The 17,350-nt window shown below is 32.3% G+C and overlaps 1 protein-coding gene across 1 annotated transcript; it reads right to left on the bottom strand.

The window, feature by feature from the left end:
* Positions 1-12,757: 12,757 nt before the first annotated feature.
* On the bottom strand, positions 12,758-17,169 carry LOC128242438 (uncharacterized). Its single transcript, XM_052959591.1, has one exon. The coding sequence runs from the start codon at positions 17,105-17,107 to the stop codon at positions 13,835-13,837; it is 3,273 nt and encodes a 1,090-aa protein (XP_052815551.1). The 5' UTR covers positions 17,108-17,169; the 3' UTR covers positions 12,758-13,834.
* Between the last annotated feature and the right edge of the window lie 181 nt (positions 17,170-17,350).

The following is a 17,350-nucleotide window of genomic DNA, read 5'->3' as shown; positions in this document are numbered from 1 at the left end:
GACCGACCTTATTTTTTTCCTCGCCGACCCTATTTTTTTTAGGCATAAAGGTTAAAATTTCATAACTATATATATCGTCGTTATGTTCGTTGTTTCTCTGGATGGATCCTATGCGATCGGAGAATAAACTTTCATTCCCGATATGTATGACAGAGACGCTTTGTCAACAGCAAAACAAAAGGGCGGAGTGAATACTGTCTGTGGAATATCCGTATTTTTCGGGCATATATGCTTAAGATCTTTTCTCAACAGCATTGAACTTTTAAGCGGAGGTCGGCGAACATTTCACCCTGTCCGATATCTTATAATAGGCAAACGCTTGTTATCGGTCCAGACGCATTATTTATCACAGAAGACACATTTTGCTGCCGTTATCTTGAAATTTTCGGATATTGTTCGCGGTGTTATTTATCCATGTCCGAAATACACTAACTTCTTTCTAACGATTAGGCTTTGCGTGTATCGTGCAGGCTAACTGCCAGGTTGCAATACACATTTCATTATTCGTTACCATAATTTATCCGCAATTATCAATTTCTATTTATTTCGCCTAATTAAAGTCCCATCAACTGAAATTCAAACAAACAACTGCTAAAGAAAACTTATTAACACATGTTTTAGAATGAGTCGGCTGTAGATCAAACAGTACAATTTGTGACGCCTGAGCACGAGTGGTGATTAGATGAAAGGCGCGCGTAAATGGTTTGTATTTAAATCGGTCAGTCGGATACTGTTTTATCCCATTTTACTTCCAAGAGTTCGTCTAGACTGGTTAGAAAATGCCATTCGATCGAAAAAGAATCAGTAATAATCAATAACCGAGACCTTTCAAGTCATGACCGAAATGTTTGAATTCACTATTAATATGAATGAACCTTTGATTGTACGAAAATAAGATACGTAAAATAAATCCATAACCGCGTTACCTTGTTCGATTATTAACCTCGCTCACAGTTAAGAAGAAAATCGGCGATTTTCTTCAAGCAAATTAACAAAATAGGTGATAATTGACTGTTTGGCTTGAACATTATCACAGTTTTGGAGTAAGTGAAGCGCTGGACTTGCTTTAAAAATCGACCAAGTCTTATAAACGAATCCATACAAAAACACCAGATTCCATGGGCAAAATAGGCGATGTAAAACGGTAGTCAAAGGAAAAAAATAATGATTTCAGACATTAAACAATCCTGTTTTACTGACTTTTTGTAAATTTTGAAACGCTTACATATTACATAGTTAATACGATGCAGCAGAATAATGCATGATCCTGCAATTTGAAATCGAAACTGAAAATAAATCCGTCCGACCGACCCTATTATTTTTCGCCATATAACCGGAAATAAAGGTATTTATTTGGCCTAAGTATAAAATAAATTTATGCAATAAACATCTTTCCCAAAAAGAAAAACAGCAGGTAAATAACTTTTAAATAAAATTTTATTGAAAAAACTAAACATTTCCTTTATGTTAACACTATTTTCTTGTAACAACACCATTTCATGCAAGAGTCACTTATATATTGCTGTTTTTAAGGAGCTATATTATGTTTTGAAGACATTGGAGTATAAACTCTGACCATTTTCAAGTTAGGTAATAATCTACTCTAAAAACTCGTCAATCAATCGAACACATAATTATGTAAATAGATTAATTGAGCTCGAGTAACTGTTTACTAACTAATACGAAAGACTCTTGATAACGATAGAGTTCATTTGTTTACCGCCAACTCTTCTATAAATGGAATTTGTATGGTTAACATTTAATAAAGAAGAATGTCATCTTGTCAAGTACTCTTCATAACAATAAATAAACTATGTATCATCGGTGACCTATCTGTAACTTGAAACTATATGGCATATATGCACTATCAAAGTAAAAGCTTGAATAACGTGAAAATTGATACTTCTAGCAAAAAATTATACAGAATGATCTGTTTGCTTCTCTCACTATGCTTATATCAATAAAACACGTTTGTCACAAGTATGACGATTAAAGCGTGAACCTTATTAGTTAGACCCTAGTTCTCATTATTCAAATATGTGTAAAATGATATATTGGTATTTAATTTAAATAACACTGATAGTGACACATCAAACCATAACGGTACTTGACCATAACATTTTAGTATATGATACAAATACATTTACATAAATAAATCCTTTAAATATATGATATTAATAATTGATTGATAATTTAATACTATACAAATAAAGAGTAGAAACGGAGAGAACCGCAATAGTTGTTTGCGCAAGCACGATCAAGTTTGCTTAGAAAGTTTAGTGATTATTTATTATTTTTTACTGCAATAAAGTTTTCTTCATAAAGTCATCCATATGATACAATTTGGTATTGTTTTTCTGTTCTTTTAACCAACGGTGTAAAATGTCATCAAAACAATAAAAAGGTTACTTTTCGAAAAGTCGTGACCGTCTGTGCAGAAGCTGATTAATGATAGTGGTGTTTGATACCTTTGTCATACCATCTATGACCGATGTCCAGCATATTCAGTTATAGGAATACCGGTTGCCTCATCCTTCGTTACCCCAAATAAGTTTTTTTATGATGCGAGTGGTTTTTGATATGATTGGGTAATTTCTGTTATTAAAAATGTCTTTATATTACAACAAATCCTCATATACACCATGTACGTTTGTTTGTATCACATAACAAAGACAGTCAGTGTCTGTAAAAAGGAAATTTACAATATCTCTATCATATTTCATTAAAAATTAATTGTTATGAAAATCATACATAAGGTACTTACTGTACTTATATGGGGTAATCTCATATATTTCCTGTTGAAATTTTAGGTCGGTCATTTTTAAATTTCTTCTCTTCAAATTATTGTAAGGCAAATCACATTAATGTCCAGATATGGTTATTCGTAATCCATACAAATCCCGAAGAAAGATTCGCTACTTGTTGTTGTTTTTTTTCTAATACGTTTTAACACAAAAAACTTTCACTAAGATAAAGAAAAAAAAATGCATTATCGTATGTAGAGAACATAATTATCAGTTACTTTCCCTTTCATGTAATATACCATTAGTCCTCCGTAAGAACAGGTTAGTGTTTAATTCATAGAAATCAATGGCCTTATTGTTCTTCTTGTGTTAATGTTTGTTCTACCTTGAAGTTCAGAAAAAATAAACAAGTAAATAGCATTGAAATTCGGTAGCGTGCGAATATAAATGTAATGCTAGAACTCTGGAATGGATTAAGAGGTAAGCAATTTCAGCACACTTTAATTTTTCCAATTTTTTTCAAACAGTTCCATTAGACGTTGAATGAACCAGTCAGTTCAAGATATAATGATGAAATTCAACATGTAGGATCATATAATCACACAAAATGTTTAACTTTTAACTACTATCTTGTCTGAGTACATCGTAGGTAAAAAATCTTTAAATATTTAATAAAAGGAAATGAAGCCAAATCACATTAAACACTACTATCTGATCTAATCCAACAATATCAATATCATTGTGTCATCTACATTGTAAGCTGTACAAATGTCCGTCATTAAATATGTACTTCTGCTAAAGTTTGGAGAAGAACTTTTTAAGATATATTTATCTTTCGTTCTAATCTTTTTCTAGATTGTACATGTGTTTTCTCTTTGTCTTTATAATATGTGTGTATACGTTGATGAATAAAATATGTTTAAACTAACATGTAGAATCCGACAAGAAGTAAGTATACACATTTGTAACTACAATTATAACACTTGATCATTCAAGCCGCACAATAGTATAGTCTTCTCAGGTCTAATTCACAGTTTGTAAAGTCAAGACTTTGTTTGTTATCAAGAAAAGTTCAGGACAAATATTGACGTTATCGAAATAATTCAGAAAAAGAAAACGTATATCGTGATGCGGATGTCACAAATCAAGAATTAATTGGCACCTTGACAAGTAACAACAGCGTTATATTTATAAAGTGTATGTGAAATCTATAAGCATTTAGACGTTTATATTTTTTTTTCAAAATGCAACTACATATATAGCATCCTTACATAACCAAGCTTTCAGTCCTTTGATTTTATGAAGATCTTTAAAACCTTTTTTGGCTGACTCGGAGTGTTTGGCATGTGACTTAATTTTCTTCAATTATTTTACATTTTCAAATAATTTGGAAGGAAATATTCTCTAATACATGTCGCTTTTATTTTTAATAATGTTTTCTTTATTTGTTCCCAGTTTTAATTCAATGTTGCTTTTTATTATGAAACTCTATGATCACACAGTTTTAAACAGTAAACGGAAGGTACGATAACAATCGAATCAAGTTTAGCATCATCATTACAAACTCTAACTTGAACTAGGATTTGCACTAATAGTTTATGATTCGTTGCCTTTTTATGAATACAAAAAGCATTTTTACTCTTTTACATGCATCGTTATTAAGGTTTGCTTTTGTTGCGAAAACATTAGGCTATTCAAATACCTTAAGTAACGTGAATACCATTCTGAAAACAGACGTCTGCGTGTCGGTATCTTTTACTATTAAATACCTTTTCTTTCAGACACAAAATCTCCAAAACGAACTATGGTATTTCGGGATTTAAAAGGGCCCTGAGCGCAAATCATACTCGATAGCACCATCACATCTTCACAGCACTTTTGCCAAAGTAACAGCACCATCACTTTTTATACTTGCATATTTTCCTTAAGATTGTATATGTTCTGGCGTAAGAACTACATTTGTATAAATAAAAGTACTTATGTCCTTGTCTCAGAATGTTTTACGCCGTTTTTATGCACCAAAGTGTATTTAAAATGCAAACAGGTATCCAATTATACACGTGTTTAAATGCACCACAGTTCGGACAATATTGAAACGAAATCGCAGCAAATCCAAAATAAAAATGATCATACAAGGAAAAATATTCTCCGAATTTCGAACTATGTCCAGATAAAAAAAAAATAAGATAAATAAAATTATAAGATATACTCACGTGTGTGCAAAAAACAAAAGCCGGAGCTGCACCATAGAAGTATTGCCAGCTCATTTTATTCGCAACCCCGATAATATGAACACCTTGGAGTTTGCGTTTAGTAGGCGTGTGTGTCGGTTTACAAACTATTTATGACAAAACAACTGGTTACACACGTTTTAATTTTTAATCCTGACCTTCGCATGGCTTTAAAACATTTCAGTCAATATAAGTAAACAAACAGGACTTTCATTTTAACCCAAACCAACAGAGAATGCAAATGCCAAATGCCAAATGTCGTCAAAATATATCACGTCAGTATATAGTAGCATCTCAATAAAACAAAAAAAGTTCATAAGATATCAGATACAGAGTGGTTGGAAAAATATCAATTTCAATACATACAGATGTTCTGGCGTGTTTGCTACTTCTATCAAACTTGAACATCTTTTCCAAATCAAACTTACCTAATACCTCCATAACAGAATATAGGAAACGTATATTTCTTATTCCGAGAACTTTTCCACTTTTGTCCATTTTTACTTTATACTTGTCATAATTTTTGTTTTCCAATTATTTATAGCAATAATTAAAGACATATCCTTGGTTTTGTTTATAAATAAGCGACAATAGCTTATAACGCATTATTGTCAAAAACCATTAGGTTAGATATGTTAGTATTTGTGTCTTCAAAACCAATCTATCTATTAACAAATATTCGAACAATGAAAACAAATGAAACACATTCATTTACTAGTAGTATATATACTTTACTCTTGCAGCACATTTCTAAAGAATTTCATTAAATATATATAGTAAGGAAAACAAACTTTTTATTGTTTTAACATTTGTATACAGTATCAAATTTTCGTAATTTAGGCACTCTCTTTTGTATTAAAAATATGTCATATAGTTTCAAGTTACAGAAGGGTCGACGGTGAACTAGTTTTATTTTGATCACTTTAAAGCGGATTTTGTATGAGTTGGAACAGAACGGTTCGCTTTTTTGTTTTTAGATTTGTGTGTTTTTACAAGCTGCATTTTCTGTTCTAATTTTTTTAACTAGTAGTAATTTGTTGATTTCAATTCCAATATTTTGTCTTTGAATCGATACATAACAAATAAAATTAATCAAGTGTGTTAAACTTTTTTGGAGATGCAAAACATACCTCTGTTGTTTGACAGTCATCTTTTGTTGTTGTACTCACGGTGATTGCCAAAAAAACCTTACCTGCACACGTGTTAATTGTGAAGGTTTTGACTAAGACACTAAAATAACGAAAACAAAAATATTTGTGACTTTTCTCGTACAGCGAAAATGTCTGAATTTTTTGGTCATCGAATTATTTAGATTATAAATGTACCTTACTGTTCATTTAATATGCTATTTTGTGTATATAAACATATAATAAGGGATATATTTCATATTTTACGCGCTTTAATAAAACTTTTTATTCAATTGTAAGGAATAACATACTGCGCAATACAATTATCTTTTGAAACACATTGAAGCGTTTGGCTTGACGAAAAACTCGAATACAAACCTCATGTCATTTTCTCAACAGTTTTGTAATTGTTTTCACATTTGTAAGTACTTCAATATAGATTATTGTAGTGGTTCTATCAGGTTGTATTGTTTTACGGATTATAAGGTCCTAATTTATTTCATTTGCATTGGCTAAATGTTTGTATTGATGTAGAAACGATAAACATAGATTTAGAAAAAAAATATTTTATGGTTTTCAGAAAATGTTCGCACTGCTAAAAAGAACTTTGTTGTTTTCCATCGATATTTTTGGGTATACATATTTTGTTTGCCAAATCACGTTTTACACACTTGTTATGTTTTGTCTTGACGAAAACATATACGTCTTTTATAAGCATCAATTATATTCCATAATAACAACAAAAAAAGTCAAGAACATGGAAAAAATCCATGTGCGGCTCATATACGGAGACGGACAATAACATTGATAAGCTTACCAGAATCATAAATTCCTGCAGTAGTCGTACTTTTAAATATACACTCTGATTATGGACACAAGGCAAGGGCCAAAACAAAAATGCACACCAACAACAGATCACAAACTCACTAAAATAATTCAACTGATAAATCTGAAATATCCACAATTCTTGAAACAATTACATGTATTAACATCGGACTGACTGGTCTTAAAGTGATCAATAAACAAAAACAACAGTGACATCACAAAAAAAGGACGTTTTGAGGGCATTTGGTGTCTGCCCGGGAAACATATGACCCGCATTGATGTTATGTAAAACGTTCCAGTAAAACTAAGATTAGTTCTTCAAGACTGTCTGTATAGTATGGAAATAAACAGAATCAGTGTTTGTAAAACTGAGCCCTCAGAATGGATAAGCTACGCAATCATTGTCAACATGACACATTCGAAAGAAATGTTTTTTTGATTCAGAAAACATACAATCGCAATACTCATACAATAACTTCTGATGAAAACAGTTGAAGGCGTTATGTCATGGAATCAAGGAGAAAACATAAGATACCTGTTTGGCAGACCAAGATGAAAGAAAACTGCTCAGAATTATTGATAATTAACATAAGATTTTGAAGATACAAACGGTTAGTATTTGGAATAGTCATGCAATGTGCAATATCATGGTAGCCAGAAGGAGTGGATTATGGACAAAATACTTGTCACCTGAAAACTTAAATAGAACCGTATAAAGTGCAGAGTTGGTTTTTGAAGGTTCAAGAAAGTAATTATTTTATATTATTTGTTCATTCGACTTAGGAAAAATGTTTATTAAGATATATATGTTTTCCCTACAAATCTGGCTAAATTTATGTGATCTTTCATTTCAACTATTTACTTCAGTGTTCTAGTTTTATTTTTAAACTTTCGGCTTCTGACCTTGTTTCTGGAGTTTTTTTTATATAAATATTCCATTTTGAAAAATAGTTTGAGTTTAAAGTCACATATATCATAGACGTTTAATCTGTTCAAAACCCTTATTGACGTATGGAGGTTATTTTGAAATTTTCAAGTAGGACAGCTTTGCAATAAATTTTATTTCTTTAAGTAGTTAGCTTTTTTTCTTGAAGTAACAAATATTCACAACTATTTTGTGTATAAAAGTATGAAGTATCTGTAAATAGTGGAAACGCCAAAAAAACCATTCTGTAAAAAAATGTCATATAGAACAGTTTCTTCCAGAATGGAGATGTTTTCGTCAATTCTGACCGCGAAACTGTTCTAAGTAAAATAAATGCATATTTTTTAAAGGCATTTGATAAAGTTTGAGTCATACCTGTACTTTTTACATCTCTTTAATGACAAATTGTATCCACAGCAAGCAATTACTTCTTTGACAACCATTGACTTCCATATTAGTCGAATTCCAGTTTCTCCATGGAAACAAACAACAGACAATGCCTTGATATCTCTACAATAAACGATAGCTATCATTAAATAACTAGGCATCCACTTATTTCCTAAGCAGGCAGCACTATCCTTTATAAGCTATGTATTGTTGGTCATATTAAAATGGAACTGTTGCAACAAACAAAATTTTACGATCAAAATCGAACTTCGCTGCATCGAACGTTGAGAAAATGTCAACAATAGTTTCAAAAATTGCATTATGACAATGTGTATCATCTTTCTATCGCTTTAAATATCTGAACAATATGTGACTAAATTTCCTTATGAGATATGCATTTTGACATTTTCATTTAAATATGTTTGCAATATTTTGTTGTTACCTTTTTATTAAATAAAATATCTATAAATCTATACACAACACTGTACAAGTATATTTGAATTGTTTTAGTATGAGATCTTCGCAATTGTTGAGCGCTTAACTACAATCGTGAAAGAGTATAAATCTTATTTGCAATAATTCCTACATGACAAGAATGTAAGCTTTAGACTTAAGTTTGCGTAACTACACACTAGAGGTTTTTACACTAAACCTCATATATTGCACAAGTTACAGGTTTAGCAATTAAATGCTTTGCAAAGATTTGTCTAAAAGATTTTTCTGACTTAGTATTCATTTATATTAATTGTTTTATCACAAAATGATTTATAATTGGGTCATTGACATGACATGAACCTGCGAGTGTGTTGCCCTTTTGTGGAAGAAATGGCAACATCGCCAAATGAGTGGCTATTTAACTTCTTTATTATTACCGTTCTGACCGCCTTTATTATCCATTCTAATCCAACTTAGTTTATGTTATCCACAAAAAGCATACGCAGACTTTTCCATCAATCTGTTATTTTTTTGTAAATACACACTTTTTTCTCTTTGATGCACTATACTCTCATTATTTATTATCAAAATATTTATGTAACGCTCTTGCTGTTCGTCCTCAGTAATTGCCCCAAAATTTAGGAATTCATGTATATTTCATTATCCCTTATAAATTATGTGTGTTTTTTTGTTTAAATCAATCAAATTATAATCAACTCTTTTATTTAATACAAAGGTCACCTTGATTTTAGCAATAAGTTTATTTTGACTAACTTATTGAGGAATGTCAATTGATAAAATTCAATTTTCACATTTTGATCGATTAAACTGTTAAGACGATAAGACGCTAACTTTTCCTATATGTCAGACTAGCGCCTTGTTTAAATTAAATGTTATATTTTTACCAAATTATTTATTTTTCTGCTGCAGATCTTTGTTTCTTTTGAAGTAATTCTTTCCTTTTTAGTAATGACATTAGATCATATATTAAAAAAAAAAACATGAAATACTTACAATATCTTTATTGTCAAGATTACCTTATCTTTGGTGTTATATTTACCTTATCTTTATTGTCATTTTGTATAGTATTGAATTATCATACAATAATTAATATAATTTTATTTAAAATAAATCCCTGGGTAATGTAAATGTATTTGTATCATATATTTAAAATGTCATCGTCAAGTGCCGTTATGGCTTGATGTGTAAATATTAGTGTTATTTAAATTGAATACCAATATAGCACATACTTTACACATATTTGAATAATGAGAACCAGACTCTAACTAATAAGGTTCATGCTTTAATCGTCATACATGTGCCAAAAGTATTTTAATATATATCAGATTAGTGAAAGAAGCAAACAGATCATATTGTATAAATGTTTGCTAAAAGTATCAATTTTCACGTTATTCAAGCTCTCACTTTGATATTTCATATATGCCATATAGTTTCAAGTTACAGAAGGGTCACAAATGAAGCATATTTAAGTGATCGTGACCAAGAATTCTTTATAAGATGTCTTTCTTCTTTATCAAATGTAAGCCATACAGTTTCAAGTTATAGAAGGGTTGGTGGTTAACATATGAACTTTATCGTTATCAAGAGTGTTTTGGACTAGTTAGAAAACAGTTACTCGCGCTCAATGTATCTATTTACATAATAATATGTTTGATTGATTGATGTGTTCCTAAAGTAGATTATAACTTAAAAACGATGAGAGTGTATATTTCAATGTCTTCAAGATATATGTGTACATAATATAACTCCATAACAACAGCAATTAAATTTTAAATTAGGTAGCAGTTTAAAGGTAACACCCCCTAAGTGACTCCACTCTTATGTTATTTACTGGAACAGCCTTTGGCAAGCTTTGGTGAAACATGCCTGGATCACTGTAAAATTAGATTACATGCAAAATCTTAACCAGAATTAATCAGAAAGTCCAATTTAAAAAGGGCAATTTAATTTGCACCATATGCAAGTTAGAGATGTAGTCAAAATGTCACGCTTTATCTAATTGCAACTGCAAGTCAATTGAAAAGAACAATTTTATTCATTTATTATTGGCATTTCAATATATTTAATTTGTTTTAAAATAATTTGATTACATGAATTTGCTTTCAATGTCATTTTTGTGTTGCTATCCCTGTCAACTTGTATAATTCGCCTTTTAGAAAAAATAATGACTTAATGAAGGGCCCGACCCCATCCCCCAAATGTGAAAATACAACCCTTAAATAAGCTGAGAAAAAACATTCTTTTGTTAAGAAATTCCACTCTTTTTTAATTTGATCATGCTTATTATTGTATTTGCATTTCAAAATCATTGATTATCATTTTTATATCTATAATAAAGGAACCCCGCTTGAAATAGAAATTTGTACATATGTAAATACTGCTACAACTTGAAAAGTTTGTTCAGATATTGCTTGTTTTTATAGTTTTCATCTGCGTTCATATGCATTTTATTCTCAGGAAAAATATAAAAAGAATCTTAAACGGATTTATATTTTAGATGTATACATATACTTTTTTCTTCTAATTGTATCATCTGAAGTCTAGTCGCTTTAGAAACAAAACCATTGCAGTTCCTTTCGTTAAAAAAGTATGTTTGTATATGAAGCACAGCACGCTGGGATAAACTGGTAACTTTATGTTTTGTATGTTGCAATTGAGATTTGTTCGCATTGTTGATGTCAAAGTGCATGTCATTTGCAAAAATATTCAAATTGCAATATTTAAATAATATTAACTAGTATTGCTGCACCTACATGTATTTTTAGCACTACTTAACAGAAAACTTTACAGAAATTACTATTTTATGAACATTGTAAAAGATTGCTTTGCCGTACTCATTCCGACGTCATCAGAGTCGCTTACTCATTTATTGTTAAACACTCATCGAAATACCAAATGTCAATGTAGGTCTCTTCAAAAGAATGTGTTGATGAATTTAATAACCAAAAATAATCATACATTGTTAAAGACTAAATAACTTTGTAGGTCTACATATTTATTGAATGACCTTCGTATATTGTAAGTAAATATAATTATACTAGTTTTATGGACGATAAATATAAACTATACATATGATGCGTACCGATAAACAGCCAGCTTTTCCACTGGAAAACACTGGCTTAAATTGGTAAACAGAACTGATATATGGTTATTTTTCTTATTTAAGTTCAGGTAAGGAGCTGATATTGAAGTATATTGAGCAGCTTAAACCAGCATGAATATGTCACCTTTAAGTTACTGAAAACTACCTTAACACTACAGCGAAAGTGTTCCATGAAAGCAAAACGGCTTGTTTAACATTAGGCAATAATTTATCACATGTACAACATAGCTTTTTGAAACTGTGTGATAACTGCTTTATGTAGACCTATATATTTTGATAGCACTAATAAAAATAATGTACATATGAGGTTATGAATAGCAGTTCAATTGAGCGTAATACAATGGTATGTGACCAAAATCTCACCGTCCATGTTGACTGGAATCTAGTAAGTTAAAGCTACGTACAGGAACTGGTCTGATACCTGGATCTACGGGTCCTCCGGGTATCCAGCCAAGGGTCTGCCATCAGCCAATCAGCTCTCTACTTTCAAGGGTCACGTTGATGTCATCACAACACTCCCCCCATTAGCCACCTTCAAGACCTGAGCGACTTTATGACTCAACAACCTTAAACCAAGGCAAACCAAATGGGGCCAAAGGGGACTCAAAACCCAAAAAGAAGATAAACCAATGGAAAGAGGGGGCAACTTCCTAGACAACCCAATAAATACAACTAAGTTAAGACAAGTTAGCAAAATCAAAACTGCATACAACTAATTGGTTATTTTAATCTACAAATGTGTTTTTAATAGTATGCATATATCGTTACTAATGAAAAAAAAGTACTGTTAAACAGATACAAGGCTGTGGTAAACCAGCGGGATGACTAGTGTCCGAATGATTAAAATTCGTTAAGTAAATAACTGTTTTGGGGTTAATTGCTATTTGGTAATATCTGACTCCTGACTTTTTCAATACAGAAATGTTTTCTCCCCCAAAAAGGTAACATAACGCCATGTGCTATATTGTTAGATTTATTGTAGGGCCTCAGTATATAAATGAGAGATAAAAGTTTATATTTATGCATATCAAAAATGTGTTAATCGGTGTTATGTAAGCTATCTTGAATACCATTACCACAGCCAGACAAACAATACAGTTAATATTGAATTAGAAAGGTTAAAACAAAAAGTGTCTACATAATTATACAGAGCTTTAACCAAATTAATTTAGGAAAAAACACTGACATAAGAAACAGATGGGTATATATATTGAGCATGCTCAATTAATGTCAAATATGATATTAAATTGATGGACATTTATTCATATTCCCTCTACCTAAAATGATCGATAAGTGAATGCTAGTCTTTTAAAAAAGACGCTAAATATTTTAAGTTAGCAAGGTTATGTTAACTCATGTTTATTCAAAAATGGTATGTTTGCACTGTTAGGGTTGCGAAAAAATTCTTTAAATTTGATATTCCCTTATTAGAAAAGTATTTCCCTTTGAAACAAAAGTCCATCCCTTCAGTAACTGGGTTCAAAAAACAGTCTGAGATAAGTATGGAACAATTCTGAAAATACAAATATCTCAGATAAATATATAAAATAATTGGGCACTTGTAAAAAAAGGTGTTTGTTACTACAGTTTTGAGATTTTAAGTTTTTGTACAAAAGTAAAAGCAACCGACAAATCGAGCAATTACATTAGGCTGCATGCATGTTTATTTATATTTTCTTTTATTTTTTCCTTCAAATTGGGTAAGTATGCATCTTTCATTAAAGTAAAGCATTGGGTGCTCTCATAAAAATAGTTTCACCAGTCTTAATCTCCTAAAATCTAAAACATACGAACATTTTAACACCTTTTCCATTTTACATCATGGTATAAAACGGTTATCCAACGAAATCATATCAAAGAGTTATGTTCTGAATGTGTTCATGACTTACGTTACGATGCAATGAAAACTAAAAGAACAAGGCAAGAAGTCAAAAATTCAAATATAAGCCCTGTTTAGAGACACAATGCAAGGGACCAAAACGTCACTGAATTAGAGACTCAAGAGTAAACATTCCACATAACACAAGTACGAACCGTCATTCCGAATCCTTCGTCGTTTTGTATTTGATTGTCGAAGGCAAAGCTACTTCAAAATGTTCTACTTTCTCTTGTTTGTACTGTTTAGTCATTTCCGACCATATTTCGACTGACACTTGTACTGTTCGGGAACCAGTAACAAGAAAATTACAATTATGCTGGTTATTCAATGTTTTGTTTCTATAGCACTTCAGGGCCTTGTCGCCGTCAAGCATGTGGTCTTTTTTATCTAAACCATTGTATGTAATTCCTGGTACATGGCTTGGCGCAAGGCCGTACAAATACACGTTATCCACCCAGAAAAAGGGCGTCACCGATGCGGCTTTGAATATTGCTGGAATAACGTCATTAGAAAAGAGTACCAGAAACCCGCTGCAATATTCAGGATAAAATTTCTGTCCCTTAAAATGGTTTTCATTTACATACCACTGGCTTTTCTTTTCCCGAATGATGAGCATAGTTCCTGGAAAAATATGATTGCATAGGATTTGTTTCGTTTTGTTTGTATATTTTGGTATAACTTTAGTAAATAATCTGAACATATGAACAACGATATTATCGTCAACTTTCAGGATGTATTTAGCGTTCCGGCACCACTCGGAAACCCAACGGTACCCCATCACACCTTTATGTGTAAGATTCTTGAAAGCATCGACGAAATCTCCTTGTAAGATGTCTTGGTGTTTTTTGAATTCCTTTTCCAATTCTGTCTGAACCGTTTTGTCATTTACGGTACCGAGAAGGAATAATGTTCTTACATTTCCTAAGGATTTATAATGCGTATCATTAGTCCAAGTTTTTCTCATTACATTGCGCCTTTCAAAATGGATTGGAGCGGTATGAACAATGATTAAGACGGTCAAATCGGGCACAGATGAACATAATTCTGGATTTTCAATCAGATAAAATCCTTTTAAAGTCACTGGATATTGGACATCCGATGATGCGTTGATTTTGGCGATCAGGTCCGGATTTGGTGATATGGCTCTCAGGTCTTCGGGGGCTACTGTACGGTTCCCTTTGACTGCCAAAAGTTTGTCGGCTGGGCGAATTATCGTTTCATGATTGATTGTCGAACTCACAGCTTTTTCATTTTCTTTTAACTTTTCGTACTGTTTAGTCATTTCCGACCATATATCCACTGAAACTTGCATTGTTCGGGAACCAGTTACTAGATAATTACATTTGTGCAGGCGATTCATTGTTTCGTTTCTATAACACTTTAAGGCTTTATCGCCGTTTAGCATGTGGGCCTCTTGTTCTAAACTAGTGTATGTAATACCTGGTACATGGCTTGGAACAAGGCCGTACAGATACACGTCATCTACCCAGAAAAATGGTGTTACCGATGCGGCTTTGAACATTGCCGGTATGGCGTCATTAGAGAAGAGGACCAGAAACCCGCTGCAATATTCAGGATAAAATTTCTGTCCCTTAAAATGGTTTTCATTTACATACCACTTGCTCTTCTTTTCCCGTAAAATACGCATTGTTCCTGGAAGTATATAATGGCAGAGAATTTGTTTTGTTTTGTTTCTAATTTTTGGTATAACTTTAGTAAATAATCTGTACATATTAACAACGATATCATCGTCAACTTTAAGGATGAATTTAGCTTTCCGGCACCGCTCGGAAACCCAACGGTACCCCATCACACCTTTATGAGTAAGATTCCTGTAAGCATCGACAAAATCTCCTTGTAAGAGGTCTTTGTGTTCGTTAAATTCCTTTTTCAACTCTGTCTGAACCGTTTGGTTATTGACTGTACCAAGAAGGAACAATTTTCTAACTTTTCCTAGAGATTCATAATGCGTATCATTAGCCCAAGTTCTTCTCATTGCATTTCTTAATTCAAAATGGTTTGGAGCGGTATGAACAATGATTAACACAGCCAAATTAGGCACAGATGAACATAATTCTGGATTCTCAATCAGATATGATCCTTTAAATGTCACTGGATATTTGACATCCGATGAGGCGTTAATTTTGGCGATCAGGTCCGGATTTGGTGATATGGCCCTTAGGTCTTTAGTGTCTACTGTAAAAGTCCCTATGGCTGCCAAGTCTCCGGCTGGCCGAATCATCGTTTTGGAAGTAATTGTCGATGTCACGGCTTCTTCAATTTTTTCTACTTTTTCATTTTCGTACTGTTTAGTCATTTCCGACCATATGTCTACTAAAACTTGTATTTTTCGGGACCCGGTAACAAGATAATTACATTTATGCTGCCGATTCATTGTTTCGTTTCTATAACACTTTAAGGCCTTCTGTCCGTCCAGCAGGTGGTCCTTTTCCACTAAGCCGTTGATATTATTTCTTAGAAGATGGTTTGACACAAGGCCGTACAAATTTACGTCATCCACCCAGAAAAATGGCGACACCGATGCAGATTTAAATATTGCTGGTATGACGTCATTAGTAAAGAGGACCAGTAATCCGCTGCAATATTCAGGATAAAATTGTTGTCCCTGAAAATGGTTTTCATTTACATACCACTTGTTTTTCTTTTTCCGAGTAATAAGCATAGTTCCTGGTGTTATATAACTGCAAAGGATTTGTTTTGTTTTGTTTTTAAAGTGTGGTATAACTTTAGTAAATAGTCTGTACATATCAACAACGATATCATCGTCAACTTTCAGGATGTATTTAGCATTCTGGCACCGCTCAGAAACCCAAATGTACTCCATAACACCTTTATGTGTAAGATTACTGTCAGCATCGACGATATCTCCTTGTAAGAGGTCTTGGTTTTCTTTAAATTCCTTTTCCAATTCTGTCTGAAGCGTTTGGTTATTGACTGTACCAAGAACGAACAATTTTCTTACCTTTCCTAGAGATTCATAATGCGTATCATTAGCCCAAGTTCTTCTCATTGCATTTCTTAATTCAAAATGGTTTGGAGCGGTATGAACAATGATTAACACAGCCAAATTAGGCACAAATGAACATAATTTTGTATTTTCAATCAGATAGGGTCTTTTAAAAGTCACTGGATAATGGACACCCGATGATGCGTTGATTTTGTCGATCAGGTCCGGATTTGATGATATGGTCCTTAGGTGTTCCGGTGTTACTGTTAAGGTTCTTATGACTGCCAAAATGTTGTCGACGGGTCGAAATGGTCGGCTAGGCGGCATATATACGTGTAAACGTATTACATGAACCCGGTCAATGTATTCAAACATTATCACAAAGGTTAAACTGGTCAAGAGCAAGCCGACGGCAATGATTTTCTTTGATGTGTGAATCAACGACATTTTAAATCGCTCCATTAAAACACAGTGAGGCTATCCCATAATGCACATTTTAAACGCGAATCGTATCCGTTGTAGTATTAAATTGCAAAAGTATTGAATTACTTGGGTGACATTCATACACTGCAAGGTACAAAAGACACAATTCAACTTATTAAGATAATTTGAAGCGTTAAAGATATAACACATAGTTTACCTGTTACCTGTTTTAAAGGGTCTGTACTCCGTATGATAAAACAGCGAAAAAAAGAGAAAATTTTC

This window comes from Mya arenaria, chromosome 8, assembly GCF_026914265.1.
Source record: "Mya arenaria isolate MELC-2E11 chromosome 8, ASM2691426v1".
NCBI lineage: Eukaryota > Metazoa > Mollusca > Bivalvia > Myida > Myidae > Mya > Mya arenaria.
This window is presented reverse-complemented; position numbering and strand designations above follow the sequence as displayed.